Raw genomic sequence first — 25000 nt, 5'->3', positions numbered from 1 at the left:
GGTCTCCACTCTCTCTTGACCAGGGACAACATACAGTGTGATAAGGCGTGAGAGGAACAGCTGGAAGTGCTCCAGGCAGCACTGCATGATAGGTTTGTCCAGAGGTTTGGCCTGAGACAGGCCTGAGGAGCGTCGGCCGGTTTTGAGAGTAGGGGTGGCATTAGGGGTCCTGTCGGCCTCCTCACCATCACCCTGGTACTGCACGAAGTCTGTAAAGCCACTCTCAGGGGAGCGCACGCTGGGAAGACTCTCACCCTCCTCAAATACTTCTGCACTTACGGGTAGCTCTAATGTTGAAGGAGGAGTCTGTAGAAAATCAAAATGTCTTTATGAATTCCAATATTTGGATACTTCACACATATTACACACTAAAGAAGTATACACAGGTGTTGTGAATCCTAAAATTGTTTGGACTTTATTTTTTAAAGATATAATTTTCAAACTACAGTACACCTCTTGGCATTTGGACTCAGATGGCATGTGAGAAGCCAGATTCCCCTTGTGCTCCTCTGGGTGGGGCTGGGACTGTTAAGGTATCCCATAGATATGTGCAGAGTGTTTTCCACTCTGATGACTATGTCACCCCCAGGGGGGTCTCAAAGCCCTGTCTTCTCATTTACAGAGGGCAAAGCCAGACTGGGCTCAGCTGTAGGTGAACCATCTTGGGTCTTTGTTTTCTTTCTGTCGGCTTTGGCATCATGAGTCTGAAACACTTTTATTCATTGGGGCTTAGAATTTCAGCAATGGTTCTCTTGATCAAGAATTTTTTTCTTTAAAAGCCTAAAAGACTACATTCTGATTAAATTATATCCACTGTTAATTTCAAAAAGGCTAGGTACAACCAGAGCCTTAGAGACAGCATTTTGGTGAAAAAAGCTTTGAAGGTGTGATTTTCCTGGTCAGAAGGCTCACAATTTCAGAGTAGATCTTACACTTGGTATAGAGTAATCCTGAAATGTAGTTTGAAGGGACTGCAGAAAAGCGAGTGTTGAATAGAAAACTTTTGAATCCTCACCTGTTTCTCTTCCTTCTTTTTGGGTCTGTCTGATGGCGATGGTGATGGGGCAGTCGTGGGGTTTGAAATACCTGGCGCCTGAGGGCCCAGGGGTAACACTAGAGGTGACACCAGAGGGGGCTGTACTTTACTGAGGATTTTTGAACAGAGGCGAAGGCAGTGAGTCAATTCTCCAAGACCCAGAGCTTGGAGGTGAGCAGTGAGAGCAGCCACCATCCGCAGCAGCAGCTGAGGGAGATGCTCTGTCTGGATCTCTATGTATGTTTCCTGAGAAATACAGTTACAGAAGTGAGATGTGGAAGTCTGACAAACTACAGCCATATTTCTTTTGACTCAAATCATACACAACCTCTAATTGATTCTAAATGATGAATTGTGTATCATAATGAAAATAAAAATCTGTGAATCTGGCAAAATCTATTATATTTCTTAATCCCATACTATAACATTTATTCAAACGAGCAAAAGCAAATGCAAAATGCATGTAAATGTCAAAAGAATAAGAAGCCATAATAAGAACAGCATATTCAACATTACATTACATTTCTTCTAAATATGTGAGTTTAGTGGTTGCAGACGCATGCATGCTTAAACTGGACATTCACAATGAGCAAAGATTTCATTTTCACAAGATCCACACCAAATCGCCAGTAGAGACATGGCATTTTTACGATGACCCAATATTTTAATTGATGAATTGAGGCAAAAAGAAAATGGTCTTAGAAATGTTGGCAGGAAATTGCGGAAATGTGATCATAGCCTGAGTGAAGCAGAGTGAGGTTGAAAGGCAGGAAAGAGCAGTACTTTACCTGGCAGATTACCCTCATGCTTCTAGTAGGCTTCAGGGAGAGAGAGCAGATAGTTTCAACAGACAGGAGCAAGCAGAGCACAGGCAAGACTTTGTTTGCAGTAAACACTCAAATTCTCTCTCATTCACAAACTCAGAACACTACAGAAACACCAAAGCATAAAACAAAATAATTTCCAAACTATTCAGATTGGAAATACTATTTAGGCAGTGTACTGTAGCGGGAAAACTTCACAGGCACGTCTGAACCTGTGTAAGGACTGCAGAGAAGAACACACCCAAGTGACCGCCAGTAACATACCCAAAGAGATGTATTAATCAGAATTAACAAGTAAATGCCGAATTCAAAATGTTATGAATGAGGCTGAAACAACAAGGTTAGAGTCACTTTGGTGGAAGAGAGAAGCCCAATTTAGAAAATGTACAGAAATAGTACAGAATAACATACTACTAACCATATGCTGAAAACATAATATGTATTGGAAAAAGAATATTCTGGCATTAGGTCAAATTAATACAAAAGAGGACAGTGCAAGGATGTAGGTACTAGAAAGGAACTTTAAGAACTTTCAATAAAAAGAATTAGGAAATTAGGAAAGGGATATTAACACATTGAAATATTAATCAAGAAAACAAACTCACCAAGGAAACAATATCCAGAAGAAAATCAACGAGCTGACAAAATTCCACCAGTGAGAGTTCAGGACAGTCTATGGCCCCGGTGTGTTGAGGGCCCTGAGCTCCACTGTTCACTGTCCTTCTGTAGAAGTCATATTTCAGTTTTGTATTTTAGTGTAAATAAATATGTGCTATCAAATTTCTAACATGGAATCCTTACACACCTGCAACACTCCTCAAACCAGCGGGAGATGTAGTCCCACATGTAGTAAGGCTCAAATGAGTTGAACAGCAGATTGGCTGTTTTTATTAGCTCTGCTGTCTTTTTATTTTCCCGTAGTTTACTGAAAAAAAGACATTTTACTATGACAGAATTATATTCTAATTCAACTATTTGAAAAGAGTATACAGTGTACCAACCTGCTGAGGTGCGTGTGATCTTTGCTAAATGGACTCTGACTTTGGAGATCCAACTCTGTTCGACACTGTGTATGTAAAGTACGAAATACCTCAATTAAAACATCTTCAAGGATTGCTGGACCTGGAAAAGGACAGGTTTTATTTGGTTATTTTTTCAGTTACAATATGAATTGATTTAAAACATTGCCATGTAGATTCAGTTTAGTCATTTGTTAATCAATAAATTTTTACCCAGCTCCGGTTTATCCAGGAGGCTGATGAGAATGCGAAATGGCTTAAGGTCATGCATAAGGATACTTTCTTCTTCACCACCTCTGGCTTTGCCCTGCAAGATTCCCACCATTGCCTAAAAACAATACACAGACATAAAGACCCCTTCAAACACAATAACTGCATCACTTCTCTATTTAAAAAAAAAAAAAAAACTGTATTGACTTATGCCACATTCATCTTAGCCCTATGTGCTTCATGCATGGCCTGCCACATAATTGGCTGAAGCCTGAACAGACAGTCCCTGTAGTACCAAACATCTCCCCATGGAGGGAGCTGCAAAACTGCATCAGACCAGATGGCACAAGAGCAAACCAAAAACAAAAACTTCACTTGCTGCTCTCTGCGACCTACTCCCAAGCCCTGGTGTACCAGAGCGGAACTGGCACAACCAGGGCAATGTTCAATGTTTAATTATGGTAAGCAGTTTTCAAAAGCCAAGCTACAGGGAATAGAGTAAAGAGGAGGACGTATCTGGAACTAGGAGAGATTGTGGGAGGTTGATAAAGAATGTCTGTGAAGCTTGATGTATTGTATGCACTCTTTTTAAATATCATGGTGAATTAAAACAGTGTCCTCAAAATGCACAAGTCTCACCTGCACCAACATATCTTTAGAGTAGGCGTTGAAGTAATGGCTAGCGTGCTCTTCTGGATTGCTCTGCCGTGTACTGCGAGGGCCTACCATCACCCCATTGTTGTCAAAGCCTTTAAAACCATACACATGCAGGGTTAATAACAATAATTACTACATTATAATGAAATCAAAATGCATTGTGCACCATTAGTATGCTATGATTAGCAGCTTGCAACTGTAACTGTAAGACTAAGTGTTATTTCCTGGCAAATGCACACACTTACCAGCAGATTTTCCACAATAAGAAAGCAAGTAAGAAAAAATATAATATGACTACAGTGAAAACCCTGTATGTATGAATGTAATGCTGTGGTAATGTATGTATATCAGAGGTTCCATCAGGAAAACACAAAATTTAGTTGTTCATCAAGTGAATAAAGAAGACTATGGGACTCACAGAAAAAAGGGCTGTTACATTACAATTTAAGATCACCGTTGATACTAGTAAATTCACCGGCGACCACTATTACTGAATTTAAGATGCGGCATCCGATTTTCCGGCAATTATAATTGCATGCAGTCTGATTATGTCAAATTTTACAATATTTTCTATCGTTTAAAAAGGAAAATGTAATTATTCACAAGAAACAGCTCCCTTTAATATTTAAGTTACGTCTCTGATATACATGTCAATGTGAGTAACTGAAGTTCGCACCCAGCAGCCAGGCGTAGAGTCTGCGGTTCAGGGACATGTCTCTTCTCAAAACCACATGCAAAGCTGCCGATAGGATCCGGATCATATCTGGGCGGGTTGCCTGATTACAACACAATATAGTAAAACATTTATGTAGTCTATCTCCCATATAAAGTTACACTCAACCAAAGAGAATCTGTAAGGAGCCAGCTTGAGATGAAGGTTTTAATGGCTCTCAGCATGAGTAAACTTCTATGGTTGACTGACCAGGAAAGTTAAAGATTTGCACATCTAATTATAGAAACACTGTACAATTTGACTATTACAGTTGTCAATATAAAAATCAATATTAACAGCACTATTATATTGCAGTTTCCAAGAGGTACTGTAGCTCAAAGAGCAAGCGTTATAGTACCTGACTCATATGGAAGGGAAAACAAAAGAGTATCAGATCCAGGGTGCTCCTTTGGACAAGCACACTTGAGTCCTGGACAGAGGTACTGACTGCTTCCACCTATCAGCAAAATCAACATACTATCAAGGGAACTGTTTCTAACAATAAAGAACATCATCAGACATTCCTATTAGGTCAAATTATTATGTCCAGCAGAGCAGGCTGGTTGATACAATTATTATCCTGTACATACCATCAGTTCAATATCGTTGCCCATGACATAAAGCTGGTCCTCCATTGAGAGCTTGCGGTTGAGATGAAGCAGGACAAAGGATACCCCAGGCAGACGCACAGCAGGGCTAGTCAGTATACTGCCCCACAAGGCACTGTAGAAGGCCGACTGCTCCACAGCACCAGCCACTTTTTCTAACAGAGCGTTGGTTCTATGAGAAACATAAATAAAAAATACACAACAATAGGATGAATATTTCAAGTATATAATACATTACACAAATAAATATTTATTTGTGACTACTTATAATACTAACAAGTTGTTGAAAAATACTTATAGATGACTGGTAGGGATTATGAGGATCCTTATACATATAAACCTTTTTTCTAAATAAATGAATGAATGAATTAATAAATAAATAAATAATCAAGGCAGACTTTTAATTGTATTTTACATACTAGATACCTGTCATAGTACTCAGAGCCCTCCTCTAGACCGGGAAGTACACCAGTCAGCAATCCCTGTAGGCCTGGTTTCAGAGTTTTTCCCAAGGGTAGATAATAGGTCTCATAGAGTCCAAGGAGCACAGGTTTTACAGACATAGCAGCATTGGACAGTAAAGGGAAGAGTCCAGCGCTAAAAATATAAAACAGAAAATCATGTTGAAGACACATAAATACTGCTGTACTGGCCCCTAGTGGTGTAAAAACAAGAGCTGAATAATTACCTGTAAAGGAAGAGATCTTTTGCTAGCCTCTTGGAACCAATAATTTTGAAGATTATCTCATAGGTTTCCAAGGCTTTGCGGTGGACCCCGCTTGGAAGTGCAGGGTGGAGGCATTGGGCCAGTCGTTTACCTATTGTCAGCTTCTTGGGCACCACTTGGTATTTAGCATTGTTTTGTAACACCTGTGAAGATAAAAAATAAAGGTCACCATTTGGATGATGAGAAGCTGTTTAAATACTCTAATCTGCATTCATATTTATTCCAAACAGAAAAAGTGATACAGTAATAGTGTACAAATGTCAATTTAACTTTTTTTTTTACTGTCTTCTTTGACCTAAACTCACCTTGTTGAGTTTTCCCAGAGCCGAGATAAGATCGGCCCATTCACTGGAATACTCAAAGTTCTTGAGGGCTTTGTCCACAGCGGCAACATAGTTCCTGTACTTGGAGTCACTGAGCAGCTCCACTTCCTCTGCATTCATCCTCCTGGGTGTTTTTGTGTGATGTTAAACACTCAGCACACACAAACACATCATACCTGTAAAAATATAATCATTAAACCCAAATTACTCGATCAAGTACAAAGAGTAACTAAGTGGGCTTAAGTCATATTTTACACACTGGACTGTAGCAATTAAGATAGACCAGTCTGAGTCAGGGTTTAATGAATAATACTACTATCTACCACGGGCATTATGAGGTCATCCTTAATCATCATTATACCAAAAAGAACATTATGACCCTTATGTACAGTCAGAAATCACTGTAGACTGTATTGTGAAAGAATCAAACTTATTTGAAAGGATGTCAATAAAACGTACAAAGGAACGTAAAAACTGACAAAAAAAATAATGACATTATACATTTTATTCTGTATCATATTACTTGTTTAAGTCCTGAGACTGTTAGTACAAGCTTTGTTCTTAGTACATACGTTTTAATGCAATGGTTGTTTGCGCTCTTCAAAGTACTTACTGATCTTCATGGGGTCTGCGTATGTAATAAGAGCTAAGGCTAGCCTGTGCGAATATAAATGTTAATCAGAAACGCAAACGGTCACATCTTACCATTGTTGTAAACTGGCCGATGACAGTTACTGAGCCATGTTTCTTGACCAAAAACAGTTGACAACATTAGGAAAAAGACAAGCAAACAGGCTAACGATAGTAGCAGGTTGTTAAATGATGGAGATGCAGGGCCCCGGCTGCGATGTTAGACGCCAATTCAGGAGTGTTTTTTTTTTTTTTTTTTACATACGGAATTAAAAAAACAAGTCGTTAATGTGTCCTACACTACATATTTGCATTTCTCATCACTTATCACCACTATGAGCGAACATAAACAATGATGAGCAGGACAGATCTTTTGGCAAAGGTACAATGCGATACGATTGACAGCTCCCAGACTGCACTGCAGAGCAGCCGTACGTCCCCTGCGCTTCCGCATGGACGTTTCCGGTCAAGTCACCAAACATTACACCGGAAACAACAACACTGTGAGCTTGCTGTGCTCTTGGCTTTGCTTCATAGTTATAGTAAAAGGGCACACATTTTTTTGTTTACTTAATATTTATTTTATTGGTACTATAACCAGTAAATACTCAAGGTCATTAATCAATATTTGTCTTATGTGCATAAGATCAGAGTAGCTTTATGCATTTCATTTGAAATGTATTTGTAGGAGATATTCGGAAATGCTATGGTCTCAGTAACTTTCCTAAACCGGTAGAGTACGTCGAGAAAAAAGCCACGCTGTTTCGTGCTGCATGCTCTCGCTTTGTTTTTTTCTTGTTCAGTACATTGACTGTTCAGCATGTATGTAGTACGTTAATATCTTACATGTAATTTTCGGGCATATGTGTTTAAACAGGTTTATGGATGAATAGTTGTCCTTTTGAATACCTCTGTGAATGAATGGCAAACACTGCAATGCCAGTCAGGAGTGGAACTGCAGTATTTCTAGAGCTTAGGAAAAGGCTTCGGAGTGGTTTAGTCATTATAAGGTAAGTATTTGAATGCATGCCTTTTTAACACTAATGACTGAAGATTGTTTGCTAAAACAGCTGCCTTTTGTCACCAAGTTCTACAGATAGTCAGTTCACTGGCTATTTCTGGAAGAGTGCCTTTATCCATGCAAATAGTTTTTGTATAATGAAGCACAATTTAAAATCTTTGGGTTGTGTAAAGGCTAACATTAGTAGCCTATGTTGTATGTTACAGGCATGGTGACAGACAATTGGTTCCAATCTGAACAGATAATTCACTTGATTACCATATACTAGGCTAACTACTCAAAACACAGCACTTATCATTTCATGACTTCGTGTTAAATTAAGTTATGATACACCCATCTGACACGATTTGGATCTTAAACTATAAAAATAATGCTTTAAACTCAAATCATACAACTTGGCTTCTGATCAACTATAGGTAGGTTACAGCTATCAATAGCAGGACTGTTGAGTGCATTGTTGTACAACCAAAGCAAAGGTTTATGTTTTATAGATTTTAGTTTATCACAATGAACCATTGAGTTGACACTTTATCTGTTGGCCAAAAATAATGATATATGGAAACATAAGTGCACTCCAAGTCAAAACAAAAAAAGAATACCTGACTTCTGCTGGCCCAGGTGTTCATAGCCAGTATTTTTACAGCAAGTTAAAGTAATTCTACCACTATTATCTGACTAATATCACATTGCCTTGTGATACAAATCCAAAGTTAATGTTTCAAACCTTATTAAAAGTATGGCTGCTCTGTCATAACTATTGTAAGTCATCCATCTGTAGTCTTCCATTTGAAATATAGTTCAACATGGTAATGTAGAATTTGAGATGTTGTAAATTGCCACCCCTACTTTATTGCAGTAGATTTGGGCAAAGGATTCTCTCCTGATGTGACTTTGGTATGGCTTTGGTATGACAACAGCCCTCAGTTGTTATAGCAATAATACAATTCAAATTAAATTATTATTATTATTATTATTATTACAACGATGATAATATAACATGGGAATGTCTTTACAGAACGAAGGACTTGCCTGAAACCCATGAATAGGAACACACATTCCAACCCATTTATCACATCACTTCACATAGGCATATTGTCTCTATTATGTGTGTTTTATTACACTTGTTTACATTACTTGAAAGTCTGTCTTTCTTAATATGTCTATCTGTGAAAGCATTTGTTCACAGAACACACATAAAGTGTAACTTTAAAGCTGTTTTAATTAATGTGCTATATAAATAAATAAACTTGAACTTAAAATGTTATTTTGTGAAATAATGTTCTACCTTCTGTTCTATAGAAAAGATGTGGCTCAAAATCTTTCAGAGACTATTGTTACTGGTGGAGAGTCCATGCTTCACATAAAAACACCCGAAATGCAGGTAAACCTGACTTTACCACCAGGGGTCACCTTTGAGCCAGGATCTGTCATACCTACTACAGCTGGAGACCACTGTAAAGAGGAGCTGCATTTTAGGCTGCGCATTACTACAGCTCAGCACAAAGGTAAACATACACGTGTAATAAGCATAGGCCTGTATCACTGTATCACTAATACAAGGACATCTAATTAATAGTGTGTATAAGTGTGAACGCAATACATTCCATTAATTTCCACTCTAAATATAAAATATCTCATGCATTTTTGATTAAATTATAATAAATGTTCAATGTTAGTTAATACATTCTCATCCAATAATGGTAGTTATTTTTTGTCTTTTGACTATTAATATTGAAGCAGTTTCTTTCATACACCCAAAAATACAGCAAAATGTTTTAGTTTGTTTTTTTTCTGCCAAAAGATTGCTGCCTGCTGCTGATTGACAAACCCAATTTTTAAGTGATCAAGTGCAGTGTGTTACAGTCCAAGTCTAATAAGTTCATGTGTTTTAAATTTGTTTCCTGGGTCCTGGGGCTCTCCACAGAGGTTTCTGACAAGGTGATGGAGACACTCCAAGCTAAAGAGACTTATTGCTTCCACTGCCAGACCTGCATGACCAGGCTGCTGGAGGACAGGTGAGGAGTAAAAAGATAAGAGCGATGATGGGTGAATGAAGGAGATGCTAGTGTTTATTGATGGGCTGACCCAACCATAGAACTGATGGGAAGAAAGCTGATGGATGCAGTTGGATCTGAGTCCGCAGTTGTCAGACTGTGTGAGAGTTATAGAAGTGCTATGGAGTTTGGTGCAATGTAAAGGTCTGCAAGACCTATTAAAAAAACAATTGTGTTTCTTTGCTCGAAGTGAATCAGATAGATGGTGGTATTTTTCTTATTACTTTTAGCTTGGATTTTTCAATTCTCTGCAATGTGATATGCTGAAAATAGCTATTTCTGCAATGTGACCAATATGCCTTTGGGGCATGTTATTTGCACATAACCATAAAAAATGATTTGTCCTGTTTATTAATATATAAATATACTATAAACTACATTTACAATCATTTACATTTTGGACTATAATTGGTTATAATGTAGTTATGCTACATTTAAAATAGCCTGAAGTATTCTACATTGCTTATCATTCTAAAATAACATCAGATACTTCTTTAAAATGTGCTCATTAAAATTACTCTTAATTTTCTTTAGATCATTCCGGAGAGTCCTTCCTCTCCCAAATGGAAATTGGAATGCTATTGTGGATGACTGGTGTTGCCATCCGGATCCCTTCGCTAACAAGAAGTTGTTGCCTCGAGCAGAGGACTGTTTACTTGGCGATACCTTCCTGCTTTTAGCCAGAGATGGGAGCTGAACACACCCTTACTGAGGAAATAAGCCCAGTTAGTGCAGTGGACAGCCAGGATCCAAAGGTAAGGAGAACCTAATTGGCTAATTTGCAATATATTGTGCAGCCATACTTGATGATTAGTTATAATTGCTAACTCATTTATCCTTACGAGAGATACAGAGATACAACTGTAATACATTTATCATAATTGATCCAGATTCAAAAGTTTAGCCCACCCCACTCTAAGACAATTCTCAGAAAATGTCATGAGTAAGTTAGACTGAAGCACTTTTGATGAGGATTGATTTCTCCTATCCTCTATTAGTCATTCGCTGCACAAGTGGCATTCTTTGCATGACTGAAAGTGAGAGAAATGGAGAGAGAACAAATGGCAACCTGTGGGCCATATATCTCTCTCTGCCTCTCCCCCATTGTCTCCTGCCTGGTTATAGTGCCTATTGATTGTGGTTTAAAAGCAGCCAAGCTAATGACAGGGGTCTACAGCTGTGATTGGTGTCTCATTTATGTTTTTTTTTTTTTTTTTTTAATGGACAGAAGCCATGCCGTAGGCTGAAAGTCCTCTCATGTAAGAGCTGTTCTTCAGAACTAGGTGAAGCAGTAGCACCAGGTAACACTATATTTTTCATTTATAAGCTACATTTAACATCGAACTGTGAATCACTCATTTTGACCGATTTTTGAATTTCATAGAGATTTTAAAGTTGTACATCACACAGGTGGTTGTGGAGCGATGTGTAGGAGACCAAAGGTCAGAGTGTTCACTTAGCAGGTAAGTAGGACAACAAGGACACTGCAAAACAAAATGATTTATGATCATTGATTCAGTTTCCTCCAGTGAATACTCCAGTGAATATTTATAACACAGAAGATACTAGAGCTACATAGAACTACATGCAGTCATCAATACTACAGATTAGATAATCCTGGAGATGTCTGTGTTGGTAGCCTAATTACAAATAATATAACATTACCGAGTTTTTTTTGTTGTAATCATGACGAAAACAAAATACATATTATTATACATTGTATGCTATGTTTATCTCTTATACTCAGTATATACATGTAAATATTATTGCTTTCACAAATTTTCAGGCTCTTTACCTGGCTGCTAACCAAAGAACATTTTATAGATACAACACGCAATTGTCATGTACCATCTCTGCATCTTACTCAGAGCTGTTCCACTAGTCTCTCAAATGGTCAGGTTCATATTCTGTTCCAGGGTGGAATTTAAATATGCAAATGTACACTTTTGTTCCTCAGATCTCTCTTCTTGGAGAGAACGGTGGCAGACAAATTGTGTGAGCTCTCAAACTCTCTGAGCACCTTCCACTTTTCTGTCCAGACCCCTGATGGAAAGGCTTTTTTGTTGGTGAGAACCAGCTATTTATATATGTTGGACTACTATATATATATATATATATATATATATATATATATATATATATATATATATATATCTCCCACTGATTTACATTAGAATATTGTCACCCCTCTCTCTGTAAATTCTGCTGTGAGCCTCATCATTTTGGTCTTAAAATGTGCATATTAACCCGCTGTAAATGATCCTGTTTTTTTTTGGCTATTTTGTTTGTCAAAAGAATCATATTCATAATATAGATCCTGGCTCCAAATTTGCTCCTATAATGGTTAGCATTGTGAGCTTTATTTGAGTGGCGCTGAACGCTACGGGTGACGTCACACTTGTTTAGTCCACTTTTTTATACAGTCTATGGTTGTAAAACAATAATCCTAAAACTTTCTCTGCTTACTATCATGGCAAGTAATTAATCTAGCATCTCTGTTCCAATGTGTAACTGGCCAGTGTAAACAGAATTGAGAACTGAACCAACTCATGTTGGCGCCATATACCATCTTGCTTGTTTGGGATGTAATACATCACCATTGAGCTTCTATGTTTCATTGTGACATTTATTAGAAGAGCCTAGCACTTTTTTTGGTATGATTGGTCGGAAGAAAAACGGAAGATCTGAAGATCCTCTGTATAGGATTTTCAAAGGAACTTGCATAACTGCTGTGTCACAAAGTGATTTATGAATTCAGAAATAATCATTATGTTTTCTTTTTTTTGTTATTGTTTTTTTTTGTATTTAATTTTTTAGATGGTATTTTTATATTTGGCAAAAGCCTTGCTTTGTCATTACATAATGAAACAAATTTAATTTAGATTTGATGACATCAACATTCTTCATTCAAGGCTGATGTTGATACATGATATATCGCTTAATCATCCTTGTTGTACTGTTTAATTTTGTATTCTTAAAAAGTTTTAAAGTTTTAACTGTATTTGTCTTTTTTATGTTTTAGATTTGGCTTTTGAACAATGACTCCATTGTAGCATCAATCCCATGGTCACACATTGAAAATGTGAGGTCCTCATCCTTAGACTCTCTGAGTCCTTCACCCAGTGCTACAAGAGCCTTGAAAGTACTCTACATCTCCTGCTCTGACACTGGCATCCAGCAAAAAGAGTAAGCCTTAATGCATCCTCTCCTCCATGCCCTCAATCTTTGTTTTGCGCTCCTTAATCTTCTGCTTTCATCTTGCCACGCATGCTTTCAATCACTACCTGTCTGCTTGCTCGCTGCAAGGGGCTGAAAGACTATTTTGTCGGTGCAGGGATTTCAGGTTTTAATAGAACGCTTTGCACAAAGGTTCCCTGCTCAGAAATAATTGTCTAATATTTCTCATACAAGAATGCATCAAAGGTGTTTATCATCTTGAAGCTGTCAGTTGCATAAGCAGCGTTGGTATTTGTTGCACACTTAGGCAGTCTTGTTTAGACTGGAGCTCAGGCCACGTGTACCCCACTGTCATGCTTTTGAGAGGTGTGGAGAAAACTGCATGTGGTTCCCATCCCACTGGAAAGACCTTCAACTCTCATTATTTCTGTCAGAAATGAGTGCTCAGCACTTTTTCCTTTACTTTTTCTTTAAGCCGCTGAGACTGAGGATGAGGATGATTTTGACCTCTGCTGCAATTACAACCAAGGCATTATTAGAAATGTAGTAATGTGTTATAATTAACAAAATTGAAACATAAATTAATTTGTCACTGCTATAAAAATGGGGCAATGTTATCATCTCCATGTTCTTGTCAAAGTGGTATTTTAAAGATTTCTTTGAAACTAATTTCCTCTCTCCCATATATAATCTCTCATTCAACTTGCATCACTCATCTCTGACATTTTTTAAATTAAATGTTATTCCCTGGGAGCCGAACCCCTGTTTTTTCAGGGCACAGTTGGTGCAAATTAGTGCAGCTCAGGAATTGTAGCCAGTAAGTGGATTACACTCATCACTTGGACGAGTGAGTTAATTGTACGTTTAATAAGCCTCCACCATTGTATATGTTTTGAAAATGATCAAGGGAAAGTTTAAGTGAGTCTTTTTTCATTTTTTTCAGTCATCCCCTGATTCCTTGTTACTAGATAGTTGCAGGGTTGATCAACAACAGACAACCATTCACTCTCTCATTCATTCATTCTCACAAAGACTTAGTTGAACCATAATATTGCTGGCATAAAGGTAATAATAATAAATATACCAATAAAAATATTTGCAAATCTACTAGAATAAATATGAGAATAAATATACTGCTTACAAAAAACTCATGCACATTTGGCCACTCCTCCTGAAGATGTGTATTGTGACACAGAGCTTTCAGATGTATACTGTTCTTCACAAGTCATAGTCAGCTGCAACACGGAGGCAACCTCTTCTCAGTGGGAGGAGGGCTGATGCTGCCATTCATTTTCATTCGGCCATGATTAAATTCAAAGCACATTTACAAGAGAACTAGTGTGATCTGTGGGTGTGGGTTCATACTACCTGAACACAATTACTTGGTTAAAGTGATCAAATAAATCATAGTACAACAGGTACTATGATTTAGTTGATCATTTTACCTGAGGTAATCTTTCAAATGTTAGGGCATAATGAAGTTCAGGTGGTAAAACATAAGATGAAACTTGTACTTTCCACCCAACTAATCATGTACAACAGCACATACTGACAGAACATCAATCCTTCCTTCTCACATGTTCATAGTTTCAAAGTGATACAAATTGTGACTATTGCTTATTGTAAAATATTGTAAGATAAGCAATTAAAACCCAAAACAGTAAATTCACATCTATGAATGGCACACTTGTTTCATATCTATTCGTAACTACCATTTACATGAGTTTATAATGTAAAGCTTTTTAATTAAAACTAAACCTATCATGTGGGTTTTCTGACACCGTAGGAAACATTGTGGTTGTTTAATGTCATGTCAGTTTCTATAAATCATGTTTCCTGTGTGTGTCCAGCATAGTGACAAATTGGGAGGTCAACTCCATAGGACATCCTGCTGGTGCTACCAAAGAAGGTGTGTGAAGAGCTGCAGCGAGTGATGGATGAGAGCAACGCCACACTCCCCGCATCTTTGAGATGCATGCAGTCATATCAGGTGAAACTTCCATAGATACGGTAAAAGACGCAAGGATAAGAGTAAGATCTCAACTGAAAGTGGTATTTGAACAAGGAATAACAATATTTTAAGTAGTAAACATATATTTGCCTCTCCAAAGACTGTAGTGTTAATAAAAAGGGTTTGTGTCAGAAACTTGTCTCTGGATCAGATAAAAAAGTGGTGATCAGAGAGTGCCATCTGTATACATGCGTACGGTTGGAGAACTCCAGATGTGTTTATAGCATCTGGGAGATTTGAATCACAACAACTTCATCTGAAGTTCCGCTCTTTGAACAAGATCTTTAAAATGCTTTACATGAAAACAGTGTAGTAACAAAAAAGTAGAGTCTCTAAGATTATAAACTATGTCTAAATCAGGATCTAAACTAGTGATAAACCAGGGCTGAAACTAAGAACTGAACTGATACTAAGCAGTCCTACATCAAAACTGAAGGACCACCCACAGACTACACTAGAAGTACTCTACAAAGCAGTAGTCTAAATGTAAAAAGCCTATACCACAGCTAGACTGACACATGGTAGACTGGCCGATAAGTGATAATGAAGCAAAACCAGGAGAAAAACTACAAAGAGCTCAGAGTCCCACAGAAACCACAATTTAAGAAGCACCATTTTCCATCTACCTGTCTTGATCTTATGTAAAATTCCCCCATCAGCACCTCAGCGGGACTCCAGGCTGACACCAATCACTTATTTTGCTTAGTATTAACTTACAGTACCTTGTTTTTTTCTGGTACTCAGTCGTGCTTGGCAGTGTTTTCATCTTTCTTTAATTAATTTCATGTTTCAGAGCTTTCCGTTAACAGCTTTGCCTTCGGGATTATGTGGGTCAGATGAAAGGTTTTACTTCTGGCAGCTCCTTGCTTCTTCTCAATAAACCAGCTGCTATTGTGTAAAATGTATATTTAGCCTGACTTGCCAAGGAAGAAAGCTTTTGACTAGAAAATAAGAGGTGTTAAATTGGCTGACACTTATATTCCCGAAGCAGTTTTAAACGTACTGATGGGGTAATTAACACCATTGTTCTCTACTCGCTTAGCACAAAGTTGTAGAAGTCATTATAACTTAAAGAAAGAAAGGGCAGTTAAGGAAGGTTGACTTGATGAATCCGAAATGGAAGCACTGAAACATGATTAAAAACTGAAATAAACCAACTAGGCCTGTCATGATAATTACTTTATCGACTTAGCATTCAATATATGAATGCTGGAATAATATTTTTGAGGGCAGTATTTATCATGTGTACTTTTTTTTTTGCACTACTGGAAAAATTTTAGTTATTTTTTGCTTATAAGATTTGAGGCATAAAAGCTTGAATTAATAACTTCTATGACTCATTATAGATACAAACTAACTACTTAAGTGTTTCATTCTGCTATTTATTTATTGCAGTATTGTATATATTGGGTTATTGTCTCAATGGCATAGATTAGTTTAAATTTTATTGTTTATCGTCTATATTTACTTCAGCAATATATTGTACTTCAAAATTTGTTATTGTGACAATCCTAAATTGAACATGAAACAATACTTTATTCTGCATTCACATGTTTGGTACTCCCTATGATTGCCAGAGTATATAGTATAGTCATATAGTTATAAACAAAGAATTAATATGGATAGTGCAGGCAATATGACGATAATGATGCACCTGTGATGAGTGAAATACCTTGCAGTCCCATTTTGTATTACTAAAACAAAATACAACAAAATGCAATCTTTTCTATGACATTCAGGAAAACTAATTAAGTAATGCATCTAGCTCTTACACAAAGTAATGTTGTGTTGCCAGTAGAAAGAAAAGGAATTATCCAGCTGATCACAAGGTTAATTTACCTACTTTAATAAGACACTAATGAAGAAAGTCTATTTTGTTTTGTGACTATTTATCTACTTTTATTTATTTATTTTTGTCACAATCAGTCCCTGGTTAATAACTTTTTAATTGGCAAATCTCCAAACAAAGGATAGACTTCATATATGCTTTCTCGCATCTGCATTCGCTTATTAGACCCCCCACAGTGAGTTTGACACTTTCTGTTCTATGGACTGCTGATGTATTGCAACAGAGGCCTATCAAAACAAGCCTATTTTACATGTTAGCATGGCATAATTGGACTTGCCAGAATTAACAGGAAGTATCTTCTGATCCATGTTTCATACCATGGATTCAACTTTAAATTTTATCTGCTTGTCTTGCTTTTTAGTTTTGCAGTCAAGAGATAATTGGTGTAAGATCATAATCTTGAAAGCATCATGCCAACTTGTATAAACATGGGTAAAGGCAATTAAAATACTACTCCAGTATCAAGTAGAAAACTGTATTGAAAATGTTGGCTCTAACATTTGATCTGTTATGTGGACATTTTAATCAATGAAAATGCCATACTATAAAGCCATCATGTAAGAAACTGCAATTATGAAAAATGTGTAAATACAAGAAAACTATATTTTTTTTATGACCATATTCTAGTCAAAATAATTCATTTGTGCACTCTCATTTGTACAAGCATCCCCCAGCTATATGTTTTTGATTTATTTTAGTCCTTGTAGTGGATCAAAGCCTGAATCAGCTCTTGCCCTGTTATTGCATATGTATATATAATGTGTTCTTTTGTTGCACCCTGATACCAGTTAAATGGACTGTAACTATCTGTTGAGTTCCTCTTATAGGCTCATAAAGAGTCTCCTCCTGTCTCATTCGACTGGCTTATTAATCTCTCTACATGCTCACTTGGGCGCTGTATAGGTTAGACTCAAAATGATCCAATGTTTTGCACCAAAGAACCTATAGTTATCATGTTTCACCTTATTTTTTTGTAGAATTATGTGAAAAGTCATGGGTGGCCTTAAAAAAACTCGCATTTTACTTGTTTGTAACCAAAGCATTGATGGTAACAAACTAGTGCCATTTTGCTGGACTTGCATGAAGGACGATATGTTTTGGTCCGTAGGTTTGAGTGATCTGGCTCTCCACTCTTTACTAACCACATAAAGTGTGTTGAATGGCAGGTGAGAGAATGTCGGCCATTAATCATCTCTCCACTCAGCGGCCGTGCAACATCGCTAAAGCTAATAATAATGCCGATGACAGCTGTGCTTACAGACTGAGCTATTCCACTGGGATGACTGGGAGCCCTGGACATCTTCAGACAGGAAAAATCTGTGTCCAATTCAATTAGTTATTTTTTTTTCTTTTTTATTGTGATAAATATTACATGAGCTTCTTAGAGCAATCGGCAAAGCAGTGTGTTAGTGTTGTTTAGTCTCATCCTGAGCTGTTTGACACTGTTGTCTAGGTTTCTCATGTGTGAAAATATCCCTCCCAGCTGCGTGCCAACTATGAAGTGCTATGATAACACCAAGCACCAGACTATGTGTGCAGCTGTTATTGTTTCACTATGCCCTTTTAATAACACATTTCAACAAAGATGAGACCATGCAACCAGATCCTCAGCTTTGGTTTGAAGTTAAATACAGTGGTTGTCATGTTGTCCTGATTGGGGCTAGTCTCTTCTTGCCCTGGTTTATTCCAAGCTTAGTTGTGAGTTAGCCAGAAGTACTTTAGTAGTCCTTCTTTAGGTACCCTCTCTTTGAAAGCCCCATTGAGTACATTTGTAGCCAAAACAATAATAAAATAATACATTATTAACTTTTGATGATTTTATATATGAAAAGCATAGAAAAACATCCAGCCTTACTGTGAAGAGGTTTGCATCTCCACAAAACTGAGCCATAGTTGGTCTGGAATATAACCTCCTGTTTCTTGTCTCCATGGAAATATTGTTCCTTCAGTTAAAATACCTGACTATATGGCATAACGTATCCATCTCCATGGGGAATGGCCAAAGTATGGTTTTAACTTTCTGTTTCCACGGAATCACGCTGGCATCGCACCTCCTCCAGAAAGTTGAGTGCTGCTCATACTTAACATTACAGGAAATGGCTCTGAGTACATATCCACATCGAGTAGTAGTAGTCATCAAAGTAGTGTGAGAGTCTTAGAGGCCTGCTGTCAACATTGCTATTAAACTTTTGACAAGACTGGACTTGAGTGGCAATAGATAGACAATAGAATAGTTTGTTTTCCCAGTGTTTTTTTGTGTGTGTTGTGGAGAGAGGGGTTGTGTGGGTTCTGTTTAGTTTTTATTTTTTATTTTCTTTTAGTTTTTTTTTGTTATATAAAATTTCAAAATTGAAAAAAAAACAAACCCAAAAACAAAAGCATTGTACAAGCACTAAATCTCACCTATCAGCTGCATTCAAACACTTTGCACTTTGGAACCGAAAATATTGTTGTGGCGTTGGAGTCACCACAGGTCTAAAATAGGCGATGTTGGCATGTTAGCTGCACATTCGCACATAAGCAATTACGGAGAAAAGCCTGGGGATTTATTTCAACAGAACATGACAGATCTGCTGGACTTGCTACTTTTTCTTGGAATTGTACATCCAAAGAATGTCCAGCAGAGTTTTAATGATGTGCTGGAGGCTTCTCAAGGGGATAGCATTTGGTCTGTTTCCCCTCCCTCTCCCAACACTCTAATATGTATCGAAGTAACGTTGTCATTGTTTGGTTTGACACAACGCCCAATCTGTGTGTGCGGTGTCATAATAAAGTGTTTTTATGGTTCCAAGTTGATCCACGGCCCAGAGTAGGTGGTTTCAGTTGCATCATCCGTAGAAAACTATGTGTGCAATCTGTTTTTGAGTATCAACTGTCTGTTTGTTAAAGGGGGTTGCCTTGGAGAAAGCAAAAACTATAGATGTATCCAGTATGTTGCCTTAATATAAAATATATTATGCCTGATAATACCCAATAGTGTGGCGTTTTTGTTCAACAGTAACTTTATAGACCCCAGTACAAATTACTCAGTCAGCTTCAATAGAAAATCTGTGTCTGTGTTTAGTGTTTTGTGATTGAATTATGGTTTATTTAGTATCCATAATTAATTTAAAGTGTATTTTTGTTGCTTGATATATTAGTTCTTCATTTAAATGGGTTTGTTGTTCGTGTTGTAGTGTTGTTTGTGTGTTAACCACAGAATGCTGAATGGAATTGAATTGCCTAGTGTTTTTCACCCTTCACACTAGCCGTGCCACACTGATAAGTCTCTCCTACTTTCCCTTATCACATTTTGTCATCATCTTGTCATTGCGTTAGCAGCAGCTCACCTCCAGTACCTGCTGGTTGTGAATCATTTGTATGAATTACCATTGATGCGCAGGAGTGGGAGCAGACACTGGTGTAGGGGACAGAGAAGACCAGGCCTTGAGTGTCGCAAATGCCCTCATCCATCTTCCCAATATAGAGCCCTCAGTGGAGCGGGACGCTGTGTGCAGCAGGCCAACACCCAGCTCGAGCAGATGGAGAGAGAGGACAGAGCTCATTTGTTTTCTATTGCTGTTTATCTGAATGTGTGTTTTTGAAGTTGATTAAAATGTCTCCCACCTGTGGTTTTCACTTGTTTGAAGAATACAATTGCACATAATGTGTTACTTCATGAGTTCATTGTCAAGCCCACGGAGATATGCACTCCTGATCATTATTTTAACAAAGAAAAATTACACATTACAGGTGAATGTGAAATAGTAGATCAAGCCAGAGATTCCAAATGTAAATAGGATCAACTGACATTTTGTAGAGAGCTGTATTTTGAAATATGCAATGATGCATTGTTGGGTGAATGAAATCGATCTTCAATAATCTATTAAATTCAAACTTTGATTTAAACCTATTATGCAAATAAATACTGCTGTGTAATTCAGAAATGCATTTAAGGAAACTTGTGTTCACAACTGCCCTCTTGTTTCCTCTCTCATAGGTGGCCTATCTGAGACTGTGTGTTCCAAGCCCTCACTGTGAAGATGGACCAGCGTGTGGAAACGTGCCGTGCGGTTAAGGTGACAGAGACCTGACACTTCTGTTTTGTCAGACTGGAGAGGACAGTTTGGAACAAATGCTCTTAATTTTCTCTTTTGTATTTCAATCACATTTCAAAACTGCTAAGTGCTGTATTAACATCCAAACAGGTCTAAAGTTGAGGTACGATATTTTGAGACCGTGAAAGGAGTTGAGTATTTTTAACTGTTAACCTTGTTACTCAAACTTGATCCTTGGAGTTTATATGTATTCTTTTTTTATATCCCACACACATTAAACAGTGCTTTTCTGTCATAGTTTTTCTCTTTTGTCTGTTTTGTAGATGACTGGTGGGACATTGTTTCAGAGTTCAGTTCTAGTAAAAGCTTATTACAAAGACACTGGAGCCTGAGGGCACAGCAGTACGTAATTACAGCTCATGGAGTTAGGTGATGTTTGTCTCTTAATCTATTTTTTTGTTTGATATTGTTATATAACACAGAAGAAAACCCAAAACAAAACAAAAAAATTTTTCTTTTTATTAATCAAATGCACAGTTTTACAACTTATTTAATGGGCTAGGAGTTAACACTGCGGCTAACATTTCTTATCACTTTGTTTTGTACACCATCATTAAGCACTTAGATGAGTCAGTTTCATAATATAATACCGTATTTTTATTTAGATTTTTTGAAGTTGTCTGACCTAATTTGGAAGAATACACTGTCTGGTATACTCCTGCATTCATATGTAAACTGTAATTTAAATAGCGGTTGGTGGGAAAATGCTAATTGTCTGCCATAGTTTTTACACTAAACTCCTCCACATGCCCAAAGCACCTAGAATGACACAGCACAACCTCAGGGGGAGTTAATAGTCACAGGCTGTTTCTAAGTTGTAATTGGGTAGGTAATATTCAGTAATTGTAATTTTAATATTTATGCAATTTCAGAAAACTAATCAGCACCGGTCACATAATGAAACAATCATATGCTAAACCTTCACCATATATTTCTTTCTTATCAGTGCATGCATGCGTCTGTTAAATGCTGCTAGTGACTATTACTCCAAGAAAAAACAAAGGAGTATTGTGCTCATCGAGGCAGCAAAGCTGGGAGTGAATTGGCTAATTAAATACGTCCAACTCCAAAACCATCAAGGGCTCCTCGTTTCCTTTCTGCCCTTTCCAGGCAAGTGCAAATGAAGTAGGCTCTAAATAACCCATTTGTTTCAAGTCCGCTGAGCCTAAGGAGCCACTCCACATTATACTGGCTGCCACTGCTGCCGCTGTTTTGAAGTACACACCGACTGAACCGTTCGGCCCCAAGGAATTGTGGGAGCTCTTTGTCATTCTCTCCTTGATGATCGACAATGCAAGTGTCAAATTAAAGGTTTGGGGCCAGTGCAGTGTGGTCTGTTGACACTGTGCAGCTCATTAGCCCATTGAGACAGTCTGTGCATGAAAAATACCAGTACAAAGGTCTAGTCATACTAGTCTTACACTCAGGGATGATAATTACATGTTAGTTTAGAAGCTAGCCTTTATGCTTGTGTGGTGCACATACCAAGATGGGGATTTTTATTCAAAGATGAAATTGTTTTGTTTTTTTTCCTTTGAGGCTGCCACAGCAAATTATCTGCCTTCTACCTTTCAGTATTTTTTTTTTAAGCATTCAGTATTATGTTTTGTCTGGTGCCCCTAGCTTTGGGTTGTATTGTACCTGTATGTTAATCCATTGAGGAGTTGATTACATCTGTTTTACCTAATTTTCTGTTTTTGTTTTTAGCACTTATAAAACAATAAAATTACCTCCAGATCCAATAAGCTTTGTCAGACAAACTCTAGAAATAGGATGCCAATCAACACTGTTTCTTGGTGTGAAAGGTGTGCAGCTGGTTGTAAAGGGCAGTGCAGTTTTTTATACCATATCATCTTCTACTTCACAGAGAAAAAAAATTCCCTGCACCACATCGTGATAGCCCACATATGGAACGATCAAGTCTACCAGGATACATTTCAGATTGGATTTTACAGCTCTTTGCGTTTCCTAATGTCATTGATATTATTTCCGGATTAAGTGAAACAGTGATGTGTGAGATTACAACAAAGGCCGGCGCAGTTACAGAGGGTAGTTTGGAGAGGTCAAGCCTCTAAAGCTCGTCTCATCTATCAGAGGAAATGAGCCATTAGATTGAGTTCCCATTTTAGTCACCCAGTCTTAATGGGTCATCTATATTCACCATCTACAAACTTGGGAAAGAAGAGGAATCACATAGTTTGTTATAGTTTACTATATCCACTGTGTATATCAAAATAAAGCTATAGAGGATGCGCCTGGAATTATTTTAGTCATTCATCATACTTGCTTGTTTGTTGTTATCTGAAGCCTAGAAACTGTAATGCAGGGCTGAGGTATCTCAAAAGTATTCAGTCTTTTTATTCCTCATCTCAATTCATGAAACATTAAAGTATCTGCTCCAAATAGTCCCTAATAAATAAATATTATGGTAATGAATATCAAACCAAAGACATTAGATAAAAGTTATGCTTGTTTAAGAATTTCTAGGTTAATGTGTTTTATACATCTTGCACTCAATAAACTGGTTGCTGTTGTTATGGTCATCTCATTACCCTGACCTTAGCCTTTAGCCTGAAGCTCCTCTTTGTACTTTGTGTACAATGTCTTACTACAGCAGTTAGCATATATGGTTGTATAATATTCTTTCTTCTGGCAAGGATATTATGTTATTGTCACCATTGTCTTTCAGTGAAAGCATGCCATATCAGTCTTTGTACATTTTTATTTGTTTGCGTAAACAACCTCATAGCATAATCTGTAGCTTTTATCAGCTTCTTTTTTATCATTAAGGTGAAATTGCGCTTCTGCTGAATGATGCAACGTAAGTAGCTTACAAAATACATTTAGATTGCATTTAAGAACGTGTGCATTTTTGAAGAAAAGTTGATCATTTGTGTTCAAATATTGGATTTGAAGAAATCGTATATTATCTGTATCTGAAGTGTTACAAATGCTTTTCATTCAACAAATCATTCTACACATATCTTTCTAATAACTTCTAGGGCGATAGTTTGTCTTATGGTATTCAGAGGGCTATCTTCAAGTTCAGAGTCAGTGATGAGCTTGGAGCAAATATGATCAAACCTACATGATGACAAGGGCCACAGTCACGTGCACTGACAATTACAGCATAAGGCAGACTATGATGTCTGCACTGTGCCTATAATGCGTATGACATGCAGCCAGGGAAAAGTGCTTACAGTCATTAGAAGCTACAGTCCAACATGAAAACATAAAGCTGTCAGCAGCTCCACATTTGTCAAACTTGCAGAATTATGTTTTTGATTTTGAACTTGGGCAAAAGAAAATAGTTGCTGTGCAGAAAGAGAGGGTAAATCCTTATTGTGACAAGCAGGAGACATGTTGAGCTGACAGATGACAGGGGAGAGGCCTTTTGGAGACTGTTGGGGGCTGTCCCAGTGCTGCTGATGTTCCTGCAGCCTGAAGGTGTATGAATCAGAGGCAGGAGATAGACTCGCATCTTCCAGTGTTTGAGGGAGGCCAGTGCATCAGCTTTAATCTGCTGTGTGTATCCAATAGAATAGTAATAGTAAAAGTACAATAGACCTTTGTGCATTCATTATTTGGCTTAGAATAGAAAAACATGTTTTGTATTCATCATAAGAACTTGAATCATAATTTAACAAAATAGATTTGTTATTTCTTATTCTTGCAGAGTCATCTTAGCACGAACCAAAAAAAAAAAAAAAAATCTCTCATTTCAATTATATTTTGCTGTTAGTTGCAACAGGAACAACATCCATCATGAGCTCTTCAAATCACAGTGGAATGTACAATCAATAAATTCACTTTAAAATAAATTTCCAAATGAGCTGGATTTGAAAAACAAAGGCTATATCTGGCTTTCTCCATGACTTTGACATTCGGCCAATGTTAATTCTTTGCTTTCAGTATAATTCAAAGAAGATTACTGAATTATTGAAAAGAATAGGTAATTTATCTAAGTCTTTTCAAAGAGCTGACAGATATGTACTGCATATAGACTGTGTTAGGGCTCCTACAGGAAGGAAGGGAAGGGAGGATT

The 25000-nt window shown here is 37.4% G+C and overlaps 2 protein-coding genes across 2 annotated transcripts; one reads left to right on the top strand and one right to left on the bottom strand.

Moving 5' to 3' along the window:
* Positions 1-3: 3 nt before the first annotated feature.
* Positions 4-6958, bottom strand: LOC129411987 (protein dopey-1-like; the record flags this gene model as incomplete). Its single annotated transcript, XM_055164409.1, has 14 exons — positions 6822-6958; positions 6099-6292; positions 5755-5936; positions 5493-5663; positions 5049-5238; positions 4817-4915; positions 4423-4522; positions 3729-3838; positions 3093-3207; positions 2862-2982; positions 2666-2785; positions 2466-2583; positions 1016-1282; positions 4-306 (listed from the first exon to the last, which is right to left on the bottom strand). Coding segments are annotated over exons 2-14 (2034 nt in total), but the record flags the coding sequence as incomplete, so codon positions are not given.
* Positions 6959-7370: 412 nt separating this feature from the next.
* Positions 7371-23289, top strand: ube3d (ubiquitin protein ligase E3D). Its single transcript, XM_020937551.2, is given in 12 exon segments — positions 7371-7756; positions 9067-9272; positions 9692-9782; positions 10356-10514; positions 10516-10576; positions 11050-11122; positions 11206-11284; positions 11779-11887; positions 12844-13007; positions 14849-14888; positions 14890-14988; positions 20838-23289. Coding segments are annotated over 12 exon segments (1248 nt in total). The 5' UTR covers positions 7371-7667; the 3' UTR covers positions 20916-23289.
* Positions 23290-25000: the final 1711 nt, after the last annotated feature.

This window comes from Boleophthalmus pectinirostris, unplaced genomic scaffold (assembly GCF_026225935.1).
Source record: "Boleophthalmus pectinirostris isolate CB_2022bp ecotype Guang Dong unplaced genomic scaffold, ASM2622593v1 HiC_scaffold_69, whole genome shotgun sequence".
In the NCBI taxonomy this organism is placed as follows: Eukaryota; Metazoa; Chordata; class Actinopteri; order Gobiiformes; family Gobiidae; genus Boleophthalmus; species Boleophthalmus pectinirostris.
Note: the sequence above shows the minus strand (reverse complement) of the source record. Positions and strands in the feature narration are given on the sequence as shown.